General features: G+C 42.9%; 1 protein-coding gene across 6 annotated transcripts in view; it reads left to right on the forward strand.

Moving 5' to 3' along the window:
* Positions 1 to 20,995, forward strand: part of CSMD2 (CUB and Sushi multiple domains 2) — a 671,005-nt gene that overhangs the window by 52,241 nt on the left and 597,769 nt on the right. For all 6 annotated transcript variants that reach the window (XM_060308114.1, XM_030870139.2, XM_060308126.1 and 3 more), the window contains exon 2: positions 10,144 to 10,360. In XM_060308114.1, the coding sequence (XP_060164097.1) occupies positions 10,144 to 10,360 (217 nt within the window). The remainder of the gene's footprint in view (positions 1 to 10,143; positions 10,361 to 20,995) is intronic.

The following is a 20,995-nucleotide window of genomic DNA, read 5'->3' on the forward strand; positions in this document are numbered from 1 at the left end:
ACAGAGGGAGCAAAAGAGCACAGAGCATCAAAGGAACCAAACAGAGAGAGCCTGGCTTGGGCTGGAGTGTCACTTAAGGCAAAGAGTGGCAAGAAGCAAAGCCTGGGAGAGAAGCAGTGGGTGGCTCAAGGGGGCGTCTCGTGTGCCACGTTTAGGACTGTGCGCTTTTCCCAGAGGAGCCATTGATGATTTTTAAGCAAGAATGGCAGGCCAATTTTTGTTTGTATGTTTGTTCTTTTGAAAGAGATAGATTGGGAGGGAAGAGGCATGGAATTTGGTGGATGGCTGTTGCAGTGACAGAGAGAGAGAGGGAGAAAGAGAGAGAGAAAACTTAGTCACTGCCCAGGAAACGAGGGGAGGCTCCTCAGAGGAGGTGCTGTGTGAACTGAATCTGGAACAGTGAGTAAGGTTTCCTAGGTCGAGAAGGTAAGGGAAAGGCGTTCCAGGCAATGGGCCAAGCATTGTACAGCCTGAAAGATCGTGGGGTGTTTGTAGATGATGAGCTATTTGGTGTGACCAGCATAATGTGCAGGAGAGAGGGGCTAAGATGAGGCCCAGTGCCAGCATCTCTATGACCCTGGCTTCTGGTTCACAACTAAAGGGTGACTGCAGAGGCCAAAGATACTGTTTGGCCCCTGCTTCTCCCACCTGTCCAGACAAGGTGCCCCTGCAGAAGACAGGCACAGAGATAAGCCAGAGACCCATTGTAGAAGTGAGATATACAGTGGGCTGCCTGTGTGCAGGTGAGATGTCTGGTGGGCATGGCTTACCTGGCATCTGCCACACTCCTCTGTGTTTCCTCTTAGGGCAGTCTCATTAACTGCATGGTTTCCACAAATCCATCTCTCCAACCCAGATTGCACTCCCGCATTCCAGTCTACGGTCCTAATTGCTTTCTGGCCGTCTCTGTCTGGATGTCCCACAGGCTTCTCCAACTAAGTTTGTCCAAAACTGACCATATCAGTCAATAAGTATTTGCAGAATTGGATTGAATTTTCCTGCCAAACTTCTCAAAAGAGTTATCTCCTCAAAATTATCATTATTTGTAGACATGATTGTATACCTAAAACACCCAAGGGAATCAACTGAGAAATCTTTAGAATTAATAAGAGTTCAGAGACCCAGTTGGATGCCAGATGACTATATAAAAATCAATAGGTTTTCTGTATATCAGTAATAACCAGCTAGAAAAAAAATAATGGGAAAAAATGTCATTCACTAGAGCAAGAAAAAGGGCATAAAACGTCTAGGAATAACCTTAACAAGATGTGACTGAGACCTATATAAAGAACAGTACAAACCTTTACTGAAGGATTAGCTGGTGTTTATTACTTATAGTGTGTCAGGTACTATACTGAGTATTTAGCAATTTAGAAGATATTATCACATTAATCTGTACAACCATCCGAGAAGTGGTTGTTAATTTTAAAGATGTTGAAATGAGAGTTTAAAGAGTTTACATAAATTGCCCACACAGTATTAAGTGGCAAAACTGAAATTTGAACCGAAGGCTTTTTGTTTCCCAAACCCAAGCTTTTAACCTTTTCACGAAGCCACCTTCAGAATACGCCATACATACACAAATGGTAGGTTGGTAGTTGTCTTCTGGGTATTATTCATTTCACTCATCCATTCATTCCAAAAATATCTATGGAGTGACTACTATGGGCAAGTATTGAGCTAGGTGCTAGAGATAAAACTATGAATGAAATCTCAAAGAGTCTACGGCTAGAGAAGCCACATAAACATATCATTATGTCACCATTGGTGAAAGCAGTGATATTCACTGGTTCACTAATTCATTCGCTAAGGATGAGCAAACAAAGGAAGAATACTTGCCATTTATCTCGAGGGTTCCAAGAGGGCTCCCTGGAGGAGGTAACCAGTCTTAGTGTTCCTGGAGTTAGCTGGGTGAGGGAACTAGAGAGAGAGCATTCCAAGCACAGAGAGCTGGGTAGGCAGTGAATATGCATGAATCATTCATTCAACCAACAACTCTTGTGGGAGCGTCTGCTGTGTGCCAGGTACAGGTCTGGGAGCTGGAGAGAGAGTAGAAACAAAATAGCTCCCCTGCTTTTATGGAGATGGCATTCTATCGGGGTAGGGGGGCACTGAAAATAAACAAGAAAATAGATGTCAGAGGATGCTCAGTGCTGTGGAAAAAATAAAGCAGGAACCTGGAGGGCTGGCGTGAGAGGAGGGAGGCTTGGATTTCATGGGCTGTGAGGTGATGTTACTTGACTCAGGCTGAAGGAAGTGAGGGATCGGGTCACACAGCTCTTGGGGAAGAGCTTTCTGGGCTGGAGGTCGAGCAAGTGCAGGGTCCCAAGGTGGGCATGGGATGGGCTTAGGTATCATGGCCCATCACAGGTATGAAGGGATGAATGACAGTAGAGAAGGTCAGGGGCAGCGAAGTGTCCGTTCAGTAGGGCTTCTGAGATGTGGCAAGGACTTCGGCTGCTGTGTTGAGTAGGATGAGAAGCCAGAGAGAAATCTTTCTAAACGTCAGTAAAGGAAAAAAAATATTACCAAGAAAAAGACAGGTAAAGATGGCTGCCTGTAAAAACCAACCATTTCATTCTACATGAAAAAACTAAATGAAACAAAAAGCACACAACAGGTGAAAAGCCACCTTTTCAGCAAATATGACAAAAGAGTGAAATCCTGATTCTCTAAAGAGTTAGCACAAATTAATAAGAAAAACAGTAAGAACTCATGGAATATTGAAGAACATAAAATTTAGATACCTTTGTATGTCATCATAGAATTAAAAGGCCAAAACGACTACAAATGTGTGTGTAGCACATGTGATGCATAGAAGATGTAAATATGTAACTCAGTGAGAAAAAATAAACACCACAGTGGAAAATGAGCCCAGAATTTCATCAGATAGTTCCTCAAGGGAGGAATTAAAATTATTGAGGGCATCTTCTTTATCCCTTCATCTGTCGATGGGCATTTAGGTTGTTTCCATGACCTGGCTATTGTAAATAGTGCTGCAGTGAACATTGGGGTGCATGTGTCCTTTTGAATTATGGTTTTCTCCGGGTATATGCCCAGTAGTGGGATTGCTGGGTCGTATGGTAGTTCTATTTGTAGTTTTTTAAGGAACCTCCATACTGGGTTATAACTTTCTCAACTCACTAACCAACGTTTGATTCCTGGGAGACTTCCAAATGAGTCGGGGTTCCAGCCCTGTCTAACCCTCTCCAACAGCGCCTGCCACAGAGATCGGCCAGCCTCCTATGGACAGCACACTCCCCCAGAAACCAAAGCTGGATGCAGTTACCACTTAAGTGAACACTCGGTCTGGGACTCTGGCCATGGAAAAGCATTTTCCACCGCACTGACCAGCATGCTGTCACCAGACTTTACTAAGAGACCAGGTCTTACTTATAGCAGAAAAAAATATCCAGAAACAATTTAAATGCTTGACAGAAGGAGAATGGTTGAGTAAATTCTAGTATAACCGTATACTAGAATGTGGCACGTCCATTTAAAATGCTGTTTATGAGTTCAGTATCTTGGGGCGGGAGAGTTCATGTTGTCACGTTTACTGAATTGTTGCAAAAGAAAACCGAGAAATGACCTGAACGGCCATCAGCAGGGGAGCGGTTGAATACATTGAGATACGTCCAGGCTGTGGAATATCACACATTTATATAAAAAATCAGTTAGATATGGCTCTACTGACCTGGAAGGTGTCCCCAATGTAGTGTTAAATGAGAAAGCAGGTTGCAGAGAAGTGAGTGCAACTACGATTTCATTTAAAAAAAAAATAATAAAAATTCTCCCGGAATGTGTCTTTGTTTGCATGAGAGATGAGAAGGTTGGAGAGGAGAGAGTTACCTGCCGGTTAACTTTGGTAGCTTTGGAGTGGGTAGAAGGGAGAGAGATTGGCGACCCGTTTGTCCGTATACATCTTTGTGTTGCATGTATGCATAGCCATGTATATTACAAGTAACATTGCCTTTTACAACTTAAAACTGAAGAATAATTGACTGAAAAAAGAGCCCACAAAATTATATATATAATATTATCTCACGATGTGAAATATGCATGGAAAAATCTAGAAAAAAAAGAAAATATTAACATCGGTTGCCTCTGAGAGGAAGGCGAGATTGTAGTGTTTCCTCTTTTTTTAATTCTTGCCTATGTTTTCCAAATTTTCTGCAAGGAGGAAGATATATACATTATTGTTTAAAATATAATGGCCTCTCCCTTCTCACCAGCCAATCTTGCCTTTACTTATTTACAATCTGGCCTCTGTCCACCGTGTCACCTGCCACCTGTCTTTGCTGAAGTTCATGCATCCATTCTGCAAGTACTTATTGAATTCTCGGCACTGGGGATGCAACAGGAACCAGGACAGAGCTCCCACTCTCAGCATCCTTACCTCCAGAGGGACCATTTAGACATCAAACCGAGTGACCTCATCCCAGACCCTCACCTTAGCCTCCCTGTGGTGCTCAATGCCCTGAGTCACCTTCTTCTGTACGGAGCTGCACTCTGGTTCTCCTCCCACCGTTATGCCTGCCTTCCTGCCTCCTACTCTATCACCTTTCTTGGTCCTGTACACGGAAAGTGTTCCCAGGGTCTCTGTTTAGAGCCCCCCTGATTTCTTTCTCCGCAGCACAAGATGCTGTTCATACCCAGGTTCTGAATCAGAAACTGCAGACCCACACAACAGATGGGGTGCTGGGGATGGTGGTGAATGTTGGTATCAGTGGTTGACCAGGACACGAATGAGGGTGGTCCTCAAGGTGTGACCCCTGTTGGGTCTATACTCCGGGATCATTCTGTGCAGCCCTGTAGCACAGTATGGCCATGTGGAAGTATTTGCTTATGTCTGGGTCTATGATCCAGGCCCCAAGGCCCATCACAGGGTCTAACCTAGAGGAATGAATGAATGAGTGAGTGAATGACATAGTGCAATGACATCACCAGACAGATTTCAGAGACATGAGCTGAGTAGATCTGGTGCCAGTGCCAGTGGGGTGAAATTCAGGAACATGAACCAGGAGGCTCCTCTAAAAGTTGTGGAGATAGGAGCTTTATTTCATTATTACTGTAGTTGAATATTTTTTCTGGGTTCTGAGCCATTTATGTCTTCCTTTAGGAACTAACTTATTCAAGACCCTGTCCAGCTTTTTAATTATAGTGCTTGTTGTTTTCCTACTGGTTACTAATAGCTCTTTCTGTATTAACTGTTTTATTGATACTTTTCTACCTAACCTTTTTGTGTGCCTTTTGATTTTGTTTCTATTTTTGACCTACACATACTTTCTGTATAAACTATCCGTCTTGTAGTATCTTCCACAGCTTTTTTTTTTTTTTTTTTTTGCGGTACGCGGGCCTCTCACTGTTGTGGCCTCTCCTGTTGCGGACCACAGGCTCCGGACGCGCAGGCTCAGCGGCCATGGCTCACGGGCCCAGCCGCTCCGTGGCATGTGGGATCTTCCCGGACCGGGGCACGAACCCGTGTCCCCTGCATCGGCAGGCGGACTCTCAACCACTGCGCCACCAGGGAAGCCCTCTTCCACAGCTTTTACATTCAGAAAATCACAGTCAGATAATTATTTGTGTATATGTTCTTCTATTTTTTGACTTTTTAAAAAACTTAGTTTAGTATATGGTGTGAATTGACAAGATAACTTAATTCTTTTCTCAAACAGTTAATTAGTTGACCTTGCAAAATGTTTTTCTTTTCTCACTGATTTTTAATGCTTACATATATTTTAATTTTTACGTCTATTTAAAACTATTGCTGTAATACTGTGTCATGTTCTGCCTGTCCACCCTTGGGCCACCTCCACACTATTTTCAAAGCATCATTCGGTGATTCCGTTTAGTATCTTGTAGAATGAGAATACTACAGTTTCTACCTTTTCAAAAAATATCCATTGTCTGCGACTGTCTATTTCTTCCAGTTAAACTTAGGCACGCTTTTACCAAATTTAAAACAGGTTATTGGGCTTTTGATCAGAATTGCACTAAGCTTATAAATTAACTTTTCAAAAGGTTAATATTCCAAATTAACCTTTCAGAAGTTTGTCTTCCACTCAAGATTACATATGTCTCTCCAATTATTCAAATTTTTTATCCTTCTCTAAATGTTATTTTTATACAGTGACTGCCTGTTTCTTATTAAGTTTATTTCCATTTATTATACGCATTTTGTAGTTATCATAAATAAGACCTTTTTTCTGTATATTTTTATCTGTCACTTGCATATGGAAAATGTCATTGATTTTGTATACTTATTTTGTGTTTGGCTACTTTACTGAAATTTCTTATTAGTTCTAATAGCTTCCTAATTGATTCTCCTGGGTTTTCTGGGTATATTAATATATCATCTGCAAACCATAATTCTGCTTGCTCCTTTCTCCTTTCTTTTTCTTGCATCGCATGGATTAGCTCTTCCAATAAAGCATGAAACCTCAGAGGTGATAGTAGCATTTCTATCTCATTCCTGATCTTAATCAGGCATTTCACCGTAAGTAGGATGTAAGTTATTGTTTTAAAATGGTTGCTCTATCATGCTAAGGAAATATTCTTTCTCCTACTTCCAAATGCTTATTTCAATCAGGGTTACATGTCTAATTTTATTAAATGCCCATTTAGCATTTATTCATAAGACCTTAGCTTTTTTTTTCCTCTTTAAATGGGATACTTTGTGTTATCCCTCTTTTCTGTTAAAAGAGATTTTTCAATATTAAAGTCATTTTAGAGATTAACTGTCCTTGTCAGTTAATCCCTAAAGTGGGCTTTAAAAAAATTAGTGTTGAGTCCGTTTATCAGCATCATAGTTAAGGTGGATCTGAAGTGGACTGCTTACTTTTGAATCCCATCTCTGAGTAACGGGGTGGCTTGGACCCCTTCCTCAATTTCTCTTTGCCTTAGTTCTTCATCTGTAAAATGGAGGTGATATGAATAGTATCCACCTTCTAGGGCTGTTGTGAGGATTAAACAAATTAATATATGTGAAGTTCTCAGAGGAGTGTCTAGCCAAACACTCACTAAATACAAGCACTGTATTAAATGAATGAAAACTTACCATGCGTCTGGTACTGAGCTTGGGCTATGGATTCAAAGACGGGAAAACTCAAGTATGGTCTGTCTTCTCATGGAGCTTACAGCCTGGCAAGAAAACAGATACTTATGAATGAATCACATGGAAGCATGGACATTTGCTTCTGTGATAAGTGCTACCAAGGAGAGGTGATGGTATCATGAGAGCATATAATAGGGGGTTTGAACTAGTCAAGGAGAGACAGTTGACTAGACATCTGGAAGAGAGAACAGCATACCCAAAGGCCCTGTGGCTGTGCAGTGAGAGTGTGGCCAGTACAAAGGACTGAGAAGGGCGGGGTGTTTTTTTTCTGGCAGATATACATCTGTGACACATATCACCGTGTAAATTTAAGACATACAGCATGTTGGTTTGATTTTTGTATATTGTGAAATGATTACCACAATAGGCTCAGCTAACAACCATTATTTCACCATTATCTCATATAAAAACAATAAAAAGAAAAGAAGAAAGGAACAAATGTTCTCTTTGTGATGAGAACTCTTAGGATCTACTCTCCAAACAACTTACCTGGATATCACACAACAGTGTTCGCGATAGTCATCATGTGCGTTACATCACTAGTACTTATTTATTTTACAAGTGGGATTTTGTACCTTTTGACCACCTTCCTCCAATTCCCCTCCCCCCGCCCCCCCGCCTCTGATAACTACAAGTCTGATCTGTTTTTCTATGAGTTTGTTTTTTTGGGTTTTTTTGTTTGTTTGTTCAGGTTCCACATATAAGTGATATCATACAGTATTTATCTTTTTTTCTCTGACTTATTTCACTTAGCATAATGCCTTCGAGGTCCATTCATGGTGTTGCAAATGGTAAGATTTCCTTTTTTTTTTATGGCTGAATAATATTTGTGTGTGTGTTTGTGTGTGTGTGTGTGTATCTCACAACTAATTTATCCATTCATCTATCGATGGACACTTAGGTTGTTTCCATGTCTTGTTTATTGTAAGTAATGCTTCTATGAACGTGGAGGCGCAGATATCTTTTCGAGTTAGTGTTTTTGTTACATTTGAATATATTCCCAGAAGTGGAATTGCTGGATCATGTGATAGTTCTAGTCTTAATTTTTTGAGGATCCTCCATACTGTTTTCAGCAGTGGCTGCCCCAATTTACAATCCCACCAACAGTGCACAAGAGTTCCATTTTCTCTACATCCCTGCCAGCACTTGTTATCTCTTGTCGTTTTGATGATGGCCATTCTAACAGGCATGAGGTTATATCTCATTGTGTTTTTAATTGGCATTTCCGTAATGACTAGTGATGTTGAGCATCCTTTCATGTACCTGTTGGCCTTTTATATATGTTCTTTGGAAAAATGTCTGTTCAAGTCCGTTAGAAGGGTGGGGTTTGGCTGGAAAGCTAGTGGACACAAGGGTAAGAGGTCACTAAGGGCCAAACCGTGCAGAGACCCTCATAGGTCTACAAGTGATTTTTCCTTACTGAAGAGCAATGATGAGCTATGGGAGGTTTGATGTCGGTGGAGGAAAGGGGAGGTCACCTGATCAGATTTCTGTTTTGAAAAGACACCTCCAGCTGTAGTGTTGGCAAGGACCAGGGTAAACACAGTTGACCAGTTAGGAGGTAGTTTTTATGGCAGTCTGGGGGAGAGGCGCTGTGGGGTCGAGGGAAGTAGAGACAGAGACAGGGTGATCGGTTGTCCATGGGGTTGTGAAGGAGAGGAAAGTGTCAGGAAAGGGTAGGTGGAGGACATCACGAGCCTGAACATCCCAAAGGAGGTGTCAGGTCTGGAGCTCAGAGAGAGGTCTGGCCTGGACTGTGAAGTTGTGAGTCATCAGTGCACAAGTGGAGGTCCTCTAGACCAGACAGAGAGGAGGAGAGGCCCCAACACTGAGCCTGGAAAGGAGCCAGAGAAAGAGCCATGGGAGGAAGGATGGAGAGTGAGCGGTATGGGAGGAAGCCGGGGACCAGGCTGCTCAAAGCATCATTGCATCTGCAGGGCACCAGGTAAACAAGCAGGCTCTCTGGCCCCTCCCAGGTGCTGTACATCGGAATCTAAATGCCAGCCAGGTCCCCAGGTGCTGCTCATGTGCAGTGTATAGTCTGAGATGCTCTGGCCTGGGAGGCGTGATTCCAGAAAGGAGCCAACAGTGTTAGAGGCAGCTGAGAGGTCTGTTAAAATGAGGGCTGAACGAGATCCACTGGACCCATCGGTGACCTGTTTGGGTGGATTGACAGGACCAGAAGCCAGAACTGACGGGCTGGGAGTAAGGAAATAGAGACAGAAAGGACAGACAGGTTGTGTTTTCTAACACTTTGGCTGAGAAGGGGAAGAGAGAGACAAGGCTGGAGGGAGAAGAGAAGTGGAATGGGGAGTTGGTTTTTTTTTTGGGGGGGGGAGTTGGGTTTTTAAGGAGAGTCTTGAACACATTAAAAATGGGAAAGTTCCAGTGGAGAGGAAATGATTGAACACTTGGAACGTACGTAAGAGAGAAACGTATATAAGGTTCTTGAAGATTAGGCAAGGATGGGATCCAAAGGGCACATAGAAGGGATATGTTTAGATTGCAGGAGGGCTAGTGGATCTGCAAGAGGAAGGAAGACCGTGTGGGGCGGGCTAGACGGATTTGGAATTGGGAAGACAACGGAATCCCCACTGATGACTTTTATTCTCTGTGGAGATGGGAGGAGGGGGCTGGGGCTGAGAAGAGGAGCCTGGAGGGTCAGGAGGCCGTGGACAATGGAGAAAATTTGACATCATCAGTCTGGCATTTAACGTTGTAAAGAGGAAGTTCCACCTGGTCTGCTGGCCTTTTAGTTCAAACTCAGCATTGTTTCCTACCTCAAGGGTTGTTCTAAGGCTTGAGTACAACGATGCCCATTTTATCACCTGGACAGCTCACGGCACAAGCAAGCTGGCACTCAGTGTGTCAGTCACCCACCTTCCTTCCCTCTGCACTGAGCGTGGGCTGGTCCAGAGGAAACACTTGGAAGAGGGGGTTCATGCGCCTCTAACACACTGCTCCCATCTCTCTGGGAGATTCTCAGAGTTCTTCTGGCCGTACTGAACAGCCCCCTTTCTCTCTCCCAGGCCAGAACTGCACGTTCCAACTGCAGGGTCCCAATGGCACCGTTGAGAGCCCAGGGTTCCCGTATGGCTACCCCAATTACGCCAACTGCACGTGGACCATCACAGCGGAGGACCAGCATCGGATCCAGCTTGTGTTCCAGTCCTTCGCCCTGGAGGAGGACTTTGACGTCCTGTCGGTGTTTGATGGGCCACCCCAGCCAGAGAACCTGCGAATCAGGTATCACCCCCTCCTCCCCATGGCCAACAGCTGGGCCTGAGCCAAGCTTGCTGAGAGGAAGAACCAGGCAGGGTGAATTGTCATCAAGAAAGACCTGTTTTTATGAGGCCTGCCCTGAACTCCTCTGCTTTCTTTACGTTTCCCAATTCCTTTCTCCTGCTTAGAAGTTCCCAGCAGGCAGGAGGTTTTGTAGGACAATTGGGAAGACTAGATAGAAAACACACAGAGCAATTCAAGTCCTTCTGTTACAGCTGATTTCGCATGCGTATGTGTGTGTGTGTGCACACCTTTGGGTGTATATTCTTTGCACACACAGAAATATATCCCTTGGACCCAGCAGATATGAACTGAAGGCTAGTAGCAACTATGTCTTACATCCCCGACTTGAAAACCATCAATACTTTGTTGGATTTTGCCTTGCATTTGCATGGCTTTGGCTGTGGGTACAGAATGGAGAATTTAGGGAAGTTTCTACCTTTTAAACCGCAGCGCACTCGATAGAAGAGGGAACAATGGAGAGGACGAGACTGCTTTCCCGTGCTTCTGAGCTACCTCCCAAGGAGAGAGTTCACATCAAGGAGGGAGACAGGGAGGAAGGCTCCTCCCACCTCTGCAGGAAGAGCAGACTTTGGGGGGGGCAAAGATCAAGGCCCCAGGGTCATAGCTGTCCAGGTTTTGTTGACCTGGTGGCTTTCCGTGCCTCCATTGCAAGACTTGTCCTGGTCCTGCAAGATACACTTTGAGCTCCCAGGGAGACAAAGGGTTCATGGCTTACCAGCCAAGCCCTGGGGACCCCGGGGTCCTCAAGGCTTTGTTTAAGATGCTCTTGGATCAGAGTCTCAGACAACATTCCCGGGACTGAGCCAGCCCTCTTCTTGCTTGCTCCCTGCCCTCTCAGGGCAGTGCAGAGGTGAGCTGCCATGTCTGCAGCTGGGATGGGCATCTGGGGCTCCCCTGACTAGTGGTTCCTCTTCGACAAGACCAGGCTTGTCCATCTGCCCTTGACATTGCACAGAAATTGGCACACAGTAGGTGTTCAGTGAAACTTGGGTGGAGGGACTGGAGTGCTCTTCACTTACTCATTCCACAAATATTTCGTGAGCACCTAGTATGTTCCAGACACTGGCCTGGGTGCTGGGGACGCAGCAGTGAGCAAAACAAAGCTACTGTCTTCAAGGACGTGACGTGCTCATTGGGAAGGGGGCAGGCCTGGACTTCAATATGTGAGTTTAGAGTTCAAGGCTAGAGATATAAAGCTGGGAGACTAGGACTGGTTAGTGCTTAAAACCAGGAGACTGGACGAGGTCACCATCAGATGTCGAGCTCCAGTGACCCCATCGGTAGGGCACCGGCGCAGACCCTTGAGGGATGTTGAAAGACAGAAAGTCAGATCAGACCAGTGGGGCGGCTGGTTGGGGTGCAGATGACTGGAGGCCTATTCTGCGTCCTGAAGTTCTTCCAGCTCTTTTTTCTCTTTAGGCAGGGTCCACGCACGTGTGGTCAAAGCTCTATCTTCTGCCATTTGAGTTCTCTGGTTCTGAGAGTGAAGTGTGGAAGACCCCCAGAGGTGGGATGGCTCCGGCCGGGAAGGGTGGGGGTTCTGGGACCTAAGGAGGTGGTCCTGGCAGGGGGTCCCTGGATGTATTCCCAGCCAGGGCACAGCCCACTCTGGCCAACCAGCTGTGTTTGAGGAGAAGGCTCCTGGGTTTTGCACCGCCACAAGGTCATCCCTGCTCGGGCTCCTCATGCCTGTCATCTGCCTGATGTGCTCATTTTGGTTCATTTCAGAATTATATGGTTTTCCCATACAGCATTTCTACTTCCACACTATCTGGGATCACGTCCGCTTTCTTGTATCTGCTCCCGCGTATTTGCATTTTCTTTCTTTTTACTTACTTAGTCTTGCTAGAAGTTTGCCTCTTTTATTGGTCTTTTAAGAGTCCCAACTCTAGGGCTATCAGTTTTATCCCTTTCCTATTACCTGACTTGTTGACTTCTGCTTTTATCTTTATTCATTCTTCCCTCCCACTTACCTTGGGCTGGTGGTGTTCTTTTGCTGTTTTCATGAACTGAATTAGTTTCATTACTAATTATTGGTCTTTTATTGGTCTTCTAAGAGTCCCAACTCTAGGGCTATCAGTTTTATCCCTTTCCTATTACCTGACTTGTTGACTTCTGCTTTTATCTTTATTCATTCTTCCCTCCCACTTACCTTGGGCTGGTGGTGTTCTTTTGCTGTTTTCATGAACTGAATTAGTTTCATTACCTCTTGTTGGATATTAAAATCATTGAGGCATTTTCCCCTAAGTGCAACCTTGACCATATTGCATACGTTTTGATGATAGTCGTTATTTTTAGAGTAAATAATTCTAACTGCAGTTTTGTTCCTTCCTTGACCCTAGGGTTTTTTCCCTCAAAATTTCCAAGTAGTATTTTTTTATACTTAAGAAGTTATTATCTAGTTGTATTGCATTATGTTCAGATTATGATTTCTATTTTGGAGAAGTTGTTGCCTTTTTTTCTCAGTATGAGATCATTTTTGGTAAACGTTCTGAGTATTTGAAAAGAACATGTATTCTGTGGTGGAAGGGTGAACAAATTCATGTTATTAGTATTGTTTAATTTTTCTCATTTCTTATTTATTGTCTAAGTGATTTTTGTCAAGGATAAACAACTTATTGTTTTCACATTTTCACTATTATTTTTATCATTTTCTCCCTTTATTTCTAAGTTTTTACTTTACATATGTTGATGTTATTTCTTCAGTATGTCAGTATTTGTAAACATCAGATCTTCAGAGTGAATTATAATTCTTCCAATGTAAAAGTTATATTTATCCCCCTTTTTTGCCTTAAATTCTACTTTGATACTAGTTTTATTATCTTTTGGGTTTGCATTTATCACCCATCTTTGCTAATTTCTCTATTTTAATATTTCTATGTCATTGTTTTCTATGTATCTTTTAGAGTTTTGTTTTTAAATCTTTCATGAGAGTTTTTACTCTTTAACAGAAAGATTTAATTCACTCACAATTTTTGGTGATAACTGATGTATTTGTTCTTGTATAATATTTAATACTTTCTGTTTTTAAGCTTCCTTACTATGATTTCCGTTTCTCCATCTTTAAGCACAAGTGTTCTTTGCCTCGTCTCTGATTTTTATTCCGCTAGTGGTTAAAGTTACTTCTTGAGAATACATTTTAAGCTATATTTCTCTGTCACCATCCTGTCTAGTGAACCTTTTTCTTAGTCAGGTCTCACCAGCACTGCATCTTTGTAGAAATTCCTTAGTGTTTGTAGCATGTAGGTGTCTGTCTCTTTTTCCTAGTTTCCCACATGGATATATATAGTCTCTCTTTTTATATACCTCAGACTATTTCCATGACAACTTGGGAGGTCAGGTTGAAGGAGAGTATAACATGTTGCCTTGGCTCTCCGTCTTGAACTGGAAATCTCTCTTAAGATTTTTGTTCTTTTTTGATTTGCTGTCATGAATAGAATTATTTTTCATTATATTTTATTTTTGGATGATTCACTGCTAATATGTAGAAATACAATTGATATTTGTATATTGATCTTGTATCCCATGACCTGGCTGAGCTTCTTATTAATAGTTCTGATAGTTTTAAAAAAATATCTGTGAATAAAAACAGTTTTTGTTCTTTTTCAATCTTTTTTTTTTTGCGGTACGCGGGCCTCTCACTGTTGTGGCCTCTCCCGTTGCGGAGCACAGGCTCTGGACGCGCAGGCTCAGCGGCCATGGCTCACGGGCCCAGCCGCTCCGCGGCATGTGGGATCCTCCCGGACCGGGGCGCGAACCTGCATCCTCTGCATCGGCAGGCAGACTCTCAACCACTGCGCCACCAGGGAAGCCCCTTTTTCAATCTTGATGCCATTTATTTATTTATGCTTAATTGCAGCGGATAGAATATTGACTATACTCAATATTCAATATAATATTGACTAGGAGTGGTGAGGGTGGACATCCTTACCTTGTTCTTGATCTTAAAATACTCACTCTTTCACCGTTAAGTGTGAAGTTGGCTGTAGGTGTTTGGTAGATGTCCTTCTAATGAAGGTGTTTAAGCAGAGAATTTTGGCGTGGTCTGGCTGCAGTGTGGAAAATGCGTTAGGGTAGGGGCCAGACTGGTGTCTGCCAGGCCAGGCTAGAGACGGAGGTAACCTGAGCGAGAATAATGAAGAGAGAAGATGCTGTGGGTTTGTATGATGTTGTGAGACAGTACGGTACTTGGAATTAAGGGTGGGTTTATAGGGATTGTAGAGTGCGAGTATGAAAAAAGGAAGGGGGTGGAGGATGACCCCACACTGTCTGGCTTGGAAGCAGAAAACAAGCTAGGTCAGCCTGACGTGAATTCCAGTCTCCAGGAAAATGCGTTCTCGAGGCATCCCAGGGTATTTTGTGCACTGATGTTTCTCGTCATTCGTCTAGCAGAACAGGTAGGTCACCTCCTCTCACAGTGTTTTCCCGTGAGACAGGAGGGTACGGTGGTGACAGGCCAAGATTTATACCCAGCTGGCTTCTACATTTATCTGCGCCGTGACCTCCGCAAAGTTGGGCTTCTCTGAGACTCATCTATTAAATGGCGGTGACACTGACCCACCTCACAGGGTTGTGTGTATGAGCCACCTCCTAGGATCCCCTGCTGCTCCATAAACATTATTTGCATCTTCCCTGGCCTTCTGCTCTTCTGCTCTGGAGCGCTTTTATGCCTGTCTTGTTGCTTCCTCTGGGGCCTGCCCATTAGACTTTTTAGATCTGGGAGATGCAGATGTGGAGGACGGACATCCGAGAAGAGACTGGGCTCAGGGGAAGTCATTCGTTGTGGGTGGCATTGCTCATCCCACGGTAGCCCAGCAGTGGGGCCGGACTGACAAGAAGGCTGCAGTGGGGTTCTCTCTGCATCACTTGGGGCTTTCGTCTCAGACTTGACAGGCGTAAGTTTTGTAATTCTGCTCTTTGAGCATTTTAATGCATTTCTCTTTTCTCCCTTTACCTTCAGTCCTTTTCCATTTATTTATGGATGCATTCCAGCAAAAGGCTGGAGTCACCTCCCCACCCCAGTGCTCAGCCGTCTTTCCACTCATCTTTCTCCAGCTGCTAGGTCATGGGTGGTGCTGTGAGCAACAGGCTTCCCTCCTAGTTACCTTCTAAGCTCCTTGAGGCTGGGAGTCAAGCCTCCTACCACGTTTGGCTGTGGCTGAGCCATGCAGTGAAATATACATCTTGCACCTGCAAGACATGAGTTCCAGCACCTCGCTAGCTGCTTGGCGTAGACAGGTCACTTTGACTCTCAGTATCTTCATCCATGAAGTGGATGTATCAGTATCTACCCCATAGGTTGGTTGGTAAGGATTAGATTAAATAGTGTGTGTAAACTGATTTGAACTGTAATGAGATATAAACAAAAGAAATACTTGTATGTTAGTAGAAAAAAAATTAGAAAACACAGTTAAGCAAAAAGACACACACACACCCAATACATTTATATGACATGAGGTAGAACAGTAGTTTTCAACTGAAGGTGATTTTGACCCCAAGGGGACGTTTGGCAATGTCTGGAGACATTTTTGGTTGTCACAACTGGAGAGGGGCCCTGGCATCTAGTGGATCAAGGCCGGGATGCTGCGAAGTGTCCTGCCATGCACAAGACAGCTGCAACAAATGCCAGTGGTGCTGAGGCTGAGAAATCCCGAGGCAGGTGATTAAGGAGGAGTGAAGGCCTTTAGCGTCAGACATACCTGTATGCTAATCCTATTTCTGTCAGTGACCTTGGACAAGTGAGTCAACCCATCTGAGCTTCAGTTTCCTCCTCTGCAAAATGGGGAGCTCTCAGTGATGCTAGGTACTGACAGCTGCATCTGGCATCGTTAAAGAAGAGGTACCGGTAGGCACACTGCACACAGCTTGTTCTATATGCAGATGCCATTCATCTCCCAACAACTCCCTTTCTCCACCAGGAGTTCACAGCCACCTTCTCGAGAGCATCTCACATTTCATCTAGAGCTATTCGTAAGCAGCAACATCCCAGGGTGCCAGAAGGCAGTGTCTGGCTGCTTGAAATTAAATTTACAAATAGAAGCTGATCAGGTTCTTCCCATAGTGGATCCGGGTGGGAAATGGGAGTAGGAGCTGGTCCTGAAGGCTGGGGAGCCTGTAGGAGTTTGGAAATTAGCAAGAAAAGAACAAAGAGCCTCTCAGATAATGCAGTGTCAGCCCTGCCTGGATGAATTACTGAAACAATCCCCACATCTCTGCTTTTGCACAATTAGGTGGCCTTTCCGTGCTGGCAAACATCCTATTGCATTGCACTTTAAAGTGGGATGAAGTTTTCCAATGGAACACGAGCAAACATAAGCTATGGCGATGCTGCTAATAAACGACATCACTGTGTACTGGAGGGTTTATAGGGCACTGGTGATAACTGCACCAGTTAAGCACAGCTAAGCATCCCTTATTTGAGACATTTGGGCTCAAGTTATGGGAAACACTGCAAGTGGTTCCCTCCATTGCTGGCAACCACATTCTGTCATCAGCCTAAGATGGAATGCAGTTTTAGTCATTTGGGGCTGGTTGCAGATTTCACTCAACTGGCATTAGACACCTGTTTGGAAGTTGTAAAAAATCTACAAATTTGTCAGATTTTCTGTCTTCTTTTTTTTTTTTTACATCTTTATTGGAGTATAATTGCTTTACAATGGTGTCTTAGTTTCTGCTTTATAACAAAGTGAATCAGTAATACATATACATATGTTCCCATATCTCTTCCCTCTTGCGTCTCCCTCCCTATAACCCTCCCTATCCCACCCCTCTAAGTGGTCACAAAGCACCGAGCTGATCTCCCTGTGCTATGCGGCTGCTTCCCACTAGCTGTCTACCTTATGTTTGGTAGTGTATATATGTCCATGCCTCTCTCTCGCTTTGTCACAGCTTACCCTTCCCCCTCCCCATATCCTCAAGTCCATTCTCTAGTAGGTCTGTGTCTTTATTCCTGTCTTACCCCTAGGTTCTTCATGACATTTTTTTTCTTAAATTCCATATATATGTGTTAGCATACGATATTTGTCTTTCTCTTTCTGACTTACTTCCCTGTGTATGACAGACTCTAGGTCTATCCACCTCATTACAAATACCTCAATTTTGTTTCTTTTTATGGCTGAGTAATATTCCATTGTATATATGTGCCACATCTTCTTTATCCGTTCATCCGATGATGGACACTTAGGTTGTTTCCATCTCCGGTCTATTGTAAATAGAGCTGCAATGAACATTTTGGTACATGACTCTTTTTGAATTATGATTTTCTCAGGGTATATGCCCAGTAGTGGGATTGCTGGGTCATATGGTAGTTCTATTTGTAGTGTTTGAAGGAACATCCATACTGTTCTCCACAGTGGCTGTATCAATTTACATTCCCACCAACAGTGCAAGAGGGTTCCCTTTTCTCCACACCCTCTCCAGCATTTATTGTTTCTAGATTTTTTTTTTTTTTCTGTACACGGGCCTCTCACTGTTGTGGCCTCTCCCGTTGTGGAGCACAGGCTCCAGACGTGCAGGCTCAGCGACCATGGCTCACGGGCCCAGCCGCTCTGCGGCATGTGGGATCCCCCCAGACTGGGGCACGAACCTGTGTCCCCTGCATCGGCAGGCAGACCCTCAACCACTGCACCACCAGGGAAGCCCTAGATTTCTTGATGATGGCCATTCTGACTGGTGTGAGATGATATTGTAGTTTTGATTTGCATTTCTCTAATGATTAATGAAGTTGAGCATTCTTTCATGTGTTTGTTGGCAGTCTGTATATCTTCTTTGGAGAAATGTCTATTTAGGTCTTCTGCCCAGTTTTGGATTGGGTTGTTTGTTCTTTTGTTATTGAGCTGCATGAGCTGCTTATAAATTCTGGAGATTAATCCTTTCTCAGTTCCTTCATTTGCAAATATTTTCTCCCATTCTGAGGGTTGTCTTTTGGTCTTCTTTATGGTTTCCTTTGCTGTGCAAAAGCTTTGAAGTTTCATTAGGTCCCATTTGTTTATTTTTGTTTTCATTTCTCTAGGAGGTGGGTCAAAAAGGATCTTGCTGTGATTTATGTCATAGAGTGTTCTGCCTATGTTTTCCTCTAAGAGTTTGATAGTTTCTGGCCTTACATTTAGGTCTTTAATCCATTTTGAGCTTATTTTTGTGTATGGTGTTAGGCAGTGTTCTAATCTCATACTTTTACATGTACCTGTCCAGTTTTCCCAGCACCACTTATTGAAGAGACTGTCCTTTCTCCACTGTACATTCCTGCCTCCTGTATCAAAGATAAGGTGACCATATGTGCATGGGTTTATCTCTGGGCTTTCTATCCTGTTCCATTGATCTATCTTTCTGTTTTTTGTGCCAGTACCATACTGTGTTGATTACTGTAGATTTGTAGTATAGTCTGAAGTCTGAGAGCCTGATTCCTCCAGCTCCGTTTTTCGTTCTCAAGATTGCTTTGGCTGTTCGGGGTCTTTTGTGTTTCCATACAAATTGTGAAATTCTTTGTTCTAGTTCTTGATTTCTCTTTCAGATTTTTCATCATTAGTGTATAGGAATGCCAGAGATTTCTGTGCATTAATTTTGTATCCTGCTACTTTACCAAATTCATGGATTAGCTCTAGTAGTTTTCTGGTAGCATCTTTAGGATTCTCTATGTATAGTATCATGTCATCTGCAAACAGTGACGGCTTTACTTCTTTTCTGACTTGGATTCTTTTTATTTCCTTTTCTTCTGATTGCTGTGGCTAAAACTTCCAAAACTATGTTGAATAAGAGTGGTGAGAGTGGGCAACCTTGTCTTGTTCCTGATCTTAGTGGAAATGCTTTCAGTTTTTCACCATTGAGGACGATGTTGGCTGTGGGTTTGTCATATATGGCCTTTATTATGTTGAGGAAAGTTCCCTCTATGCCTACTTTCTGCAGGGTTTTTATCATAAACAGGTGTTGAATTTTGTCGAAAGCTTTCTCTACATCTATTGAGATGATCATATGGTTCTTCTCCTTCAATTTGTTAAGATGGTTTATCACATTAATTGATTTGTGTATATTGAAGAATCCTTGAATTCCTGGGATGAACCCCACTTGATCATGGTGTATGATCCTTTTAATGTGCTGTTGGATTCTGTTTGCTAGTATTTTGTTGAGGATTTTTGCATTTTTTTATCTTGCTCCTTCATCTGCTGTGTGTTTTTCTGTCTTCTCATTTTGCTTATCTTACTGTATTTGGGGTCTCCTTTTTGCAGGCTGCAGGTTCGTAGTTCCCGCTGTTTTTGATGTCTGTGTATATATGTCCATGTTCACTGATGTTCATCAGTGATATTGGCCTGTAGTTTTCTTTCTTTGTGACATCCTTGTCTGGTTGTGGTATCAAGGTGATGGTGGCCTCGTAGAATGAGTTTGGAAGTGTTCCTCCCTCTGCTATATTTTGGAAGAGTTTGAGAAGGATAGGTGTTAGCTCTTCTCTAAATGTTTGATAGAATTCGCTGGTGAAGCCATCTGGTCCTGGGCTTTTGTTTGTTGGAAGATTTTTAATCACAGTTTCAATTTCAGTGCTTGTGATTGGTCTGTTCATATTTTCTGTTTCTTCCTGATTCAGTCTTGGCAGGTTGTGCATTTCTAAGAATTTGTCCATTTCTTCCAGATTGTCCATTTTATTGGCATAGAGTTGCTTGTAGTAATCTGTCATGATCTTTTGTATTTCTGCAGTGTCAGTTGTTACTTCTCCTTTTTCATTTCTAATTCTATTGATTTGAGTCTTCTCCCTTTTTTTCTTGATGAGTCTGGCTAATGGTTATGTCCATTTTGTTTATCTTCTCAAAGAACCAGCTTTTAGTTTTATTGATCTTTACTATCGTTTCCTTCATTTCTTTTTCGTTTATTTCTGTTCTGATTTTTATGATTTCTTTCCTTCTGCCAGCTTTGGGGTTTTTTTGTTCTTCTTTCTCTAATTGCTTGAGGTGCAAGGTTAGGTTGTTTATTCGAGATGTTTCCTGTTTCTTAAGATAGGATTGTATTGCTATAAACTTCCCTCTTAGAACTGCTTTTGCTGCATCCCATAGATTTTTGGTCATCGTGTCTCCATTGTCATTTGTTTCTAGGTATTTTTTGATTTCCTGTTTGATTTCTTCAGTGATCACTTCGTTATTAAGTACTGTATTGTTTAGTCTCCATGTGTTTGTATTTTTTACAGATCTTTTCCTGTAATTGATATCTAGTCTCATAGCATTGTGGTCGGAAAAGATACTTGAAACAATTTCAATTTTCTTAAATTTACCAAGACTTGACTTGTGACCTACGATATGATCTATCCTGGATAATGTTCCATGACCACTTGTGAAAAATGTGTATTCTGTTGTTTTTGGATGGAATGTCCTATAAATATCAATTAAGTCCATCTTGTTTAATGTATCATTTAAAGCTTGTGTTTCCTTATTTATTATCATTTTGGATGATCTGTCCATGGGTGAAAGTGGGGTGTTAAAGTCCCCTACTATGAATGTGTTACTGTCGATTTCCCCTTTTATGGCTGTTAGTATTTGCCTTATGTATTGAGGTGCTCCTATGTTGGGTGCATAAATATTTACCATTGTTATATCT

Source organism: Globicephala melas, chromosome 1 (genome assembly GCF_963455315.2).
Source record: "Globicephala melas chromosome 1, mGloMel1.2, whole genome shotgun sequence".
Taxonomy (NCBI): Eukaryota; Metazoa; Chordata; class Mammalia; order Artiodactyla; family Delphinidae; genus Globicephala; species Globicephala melas.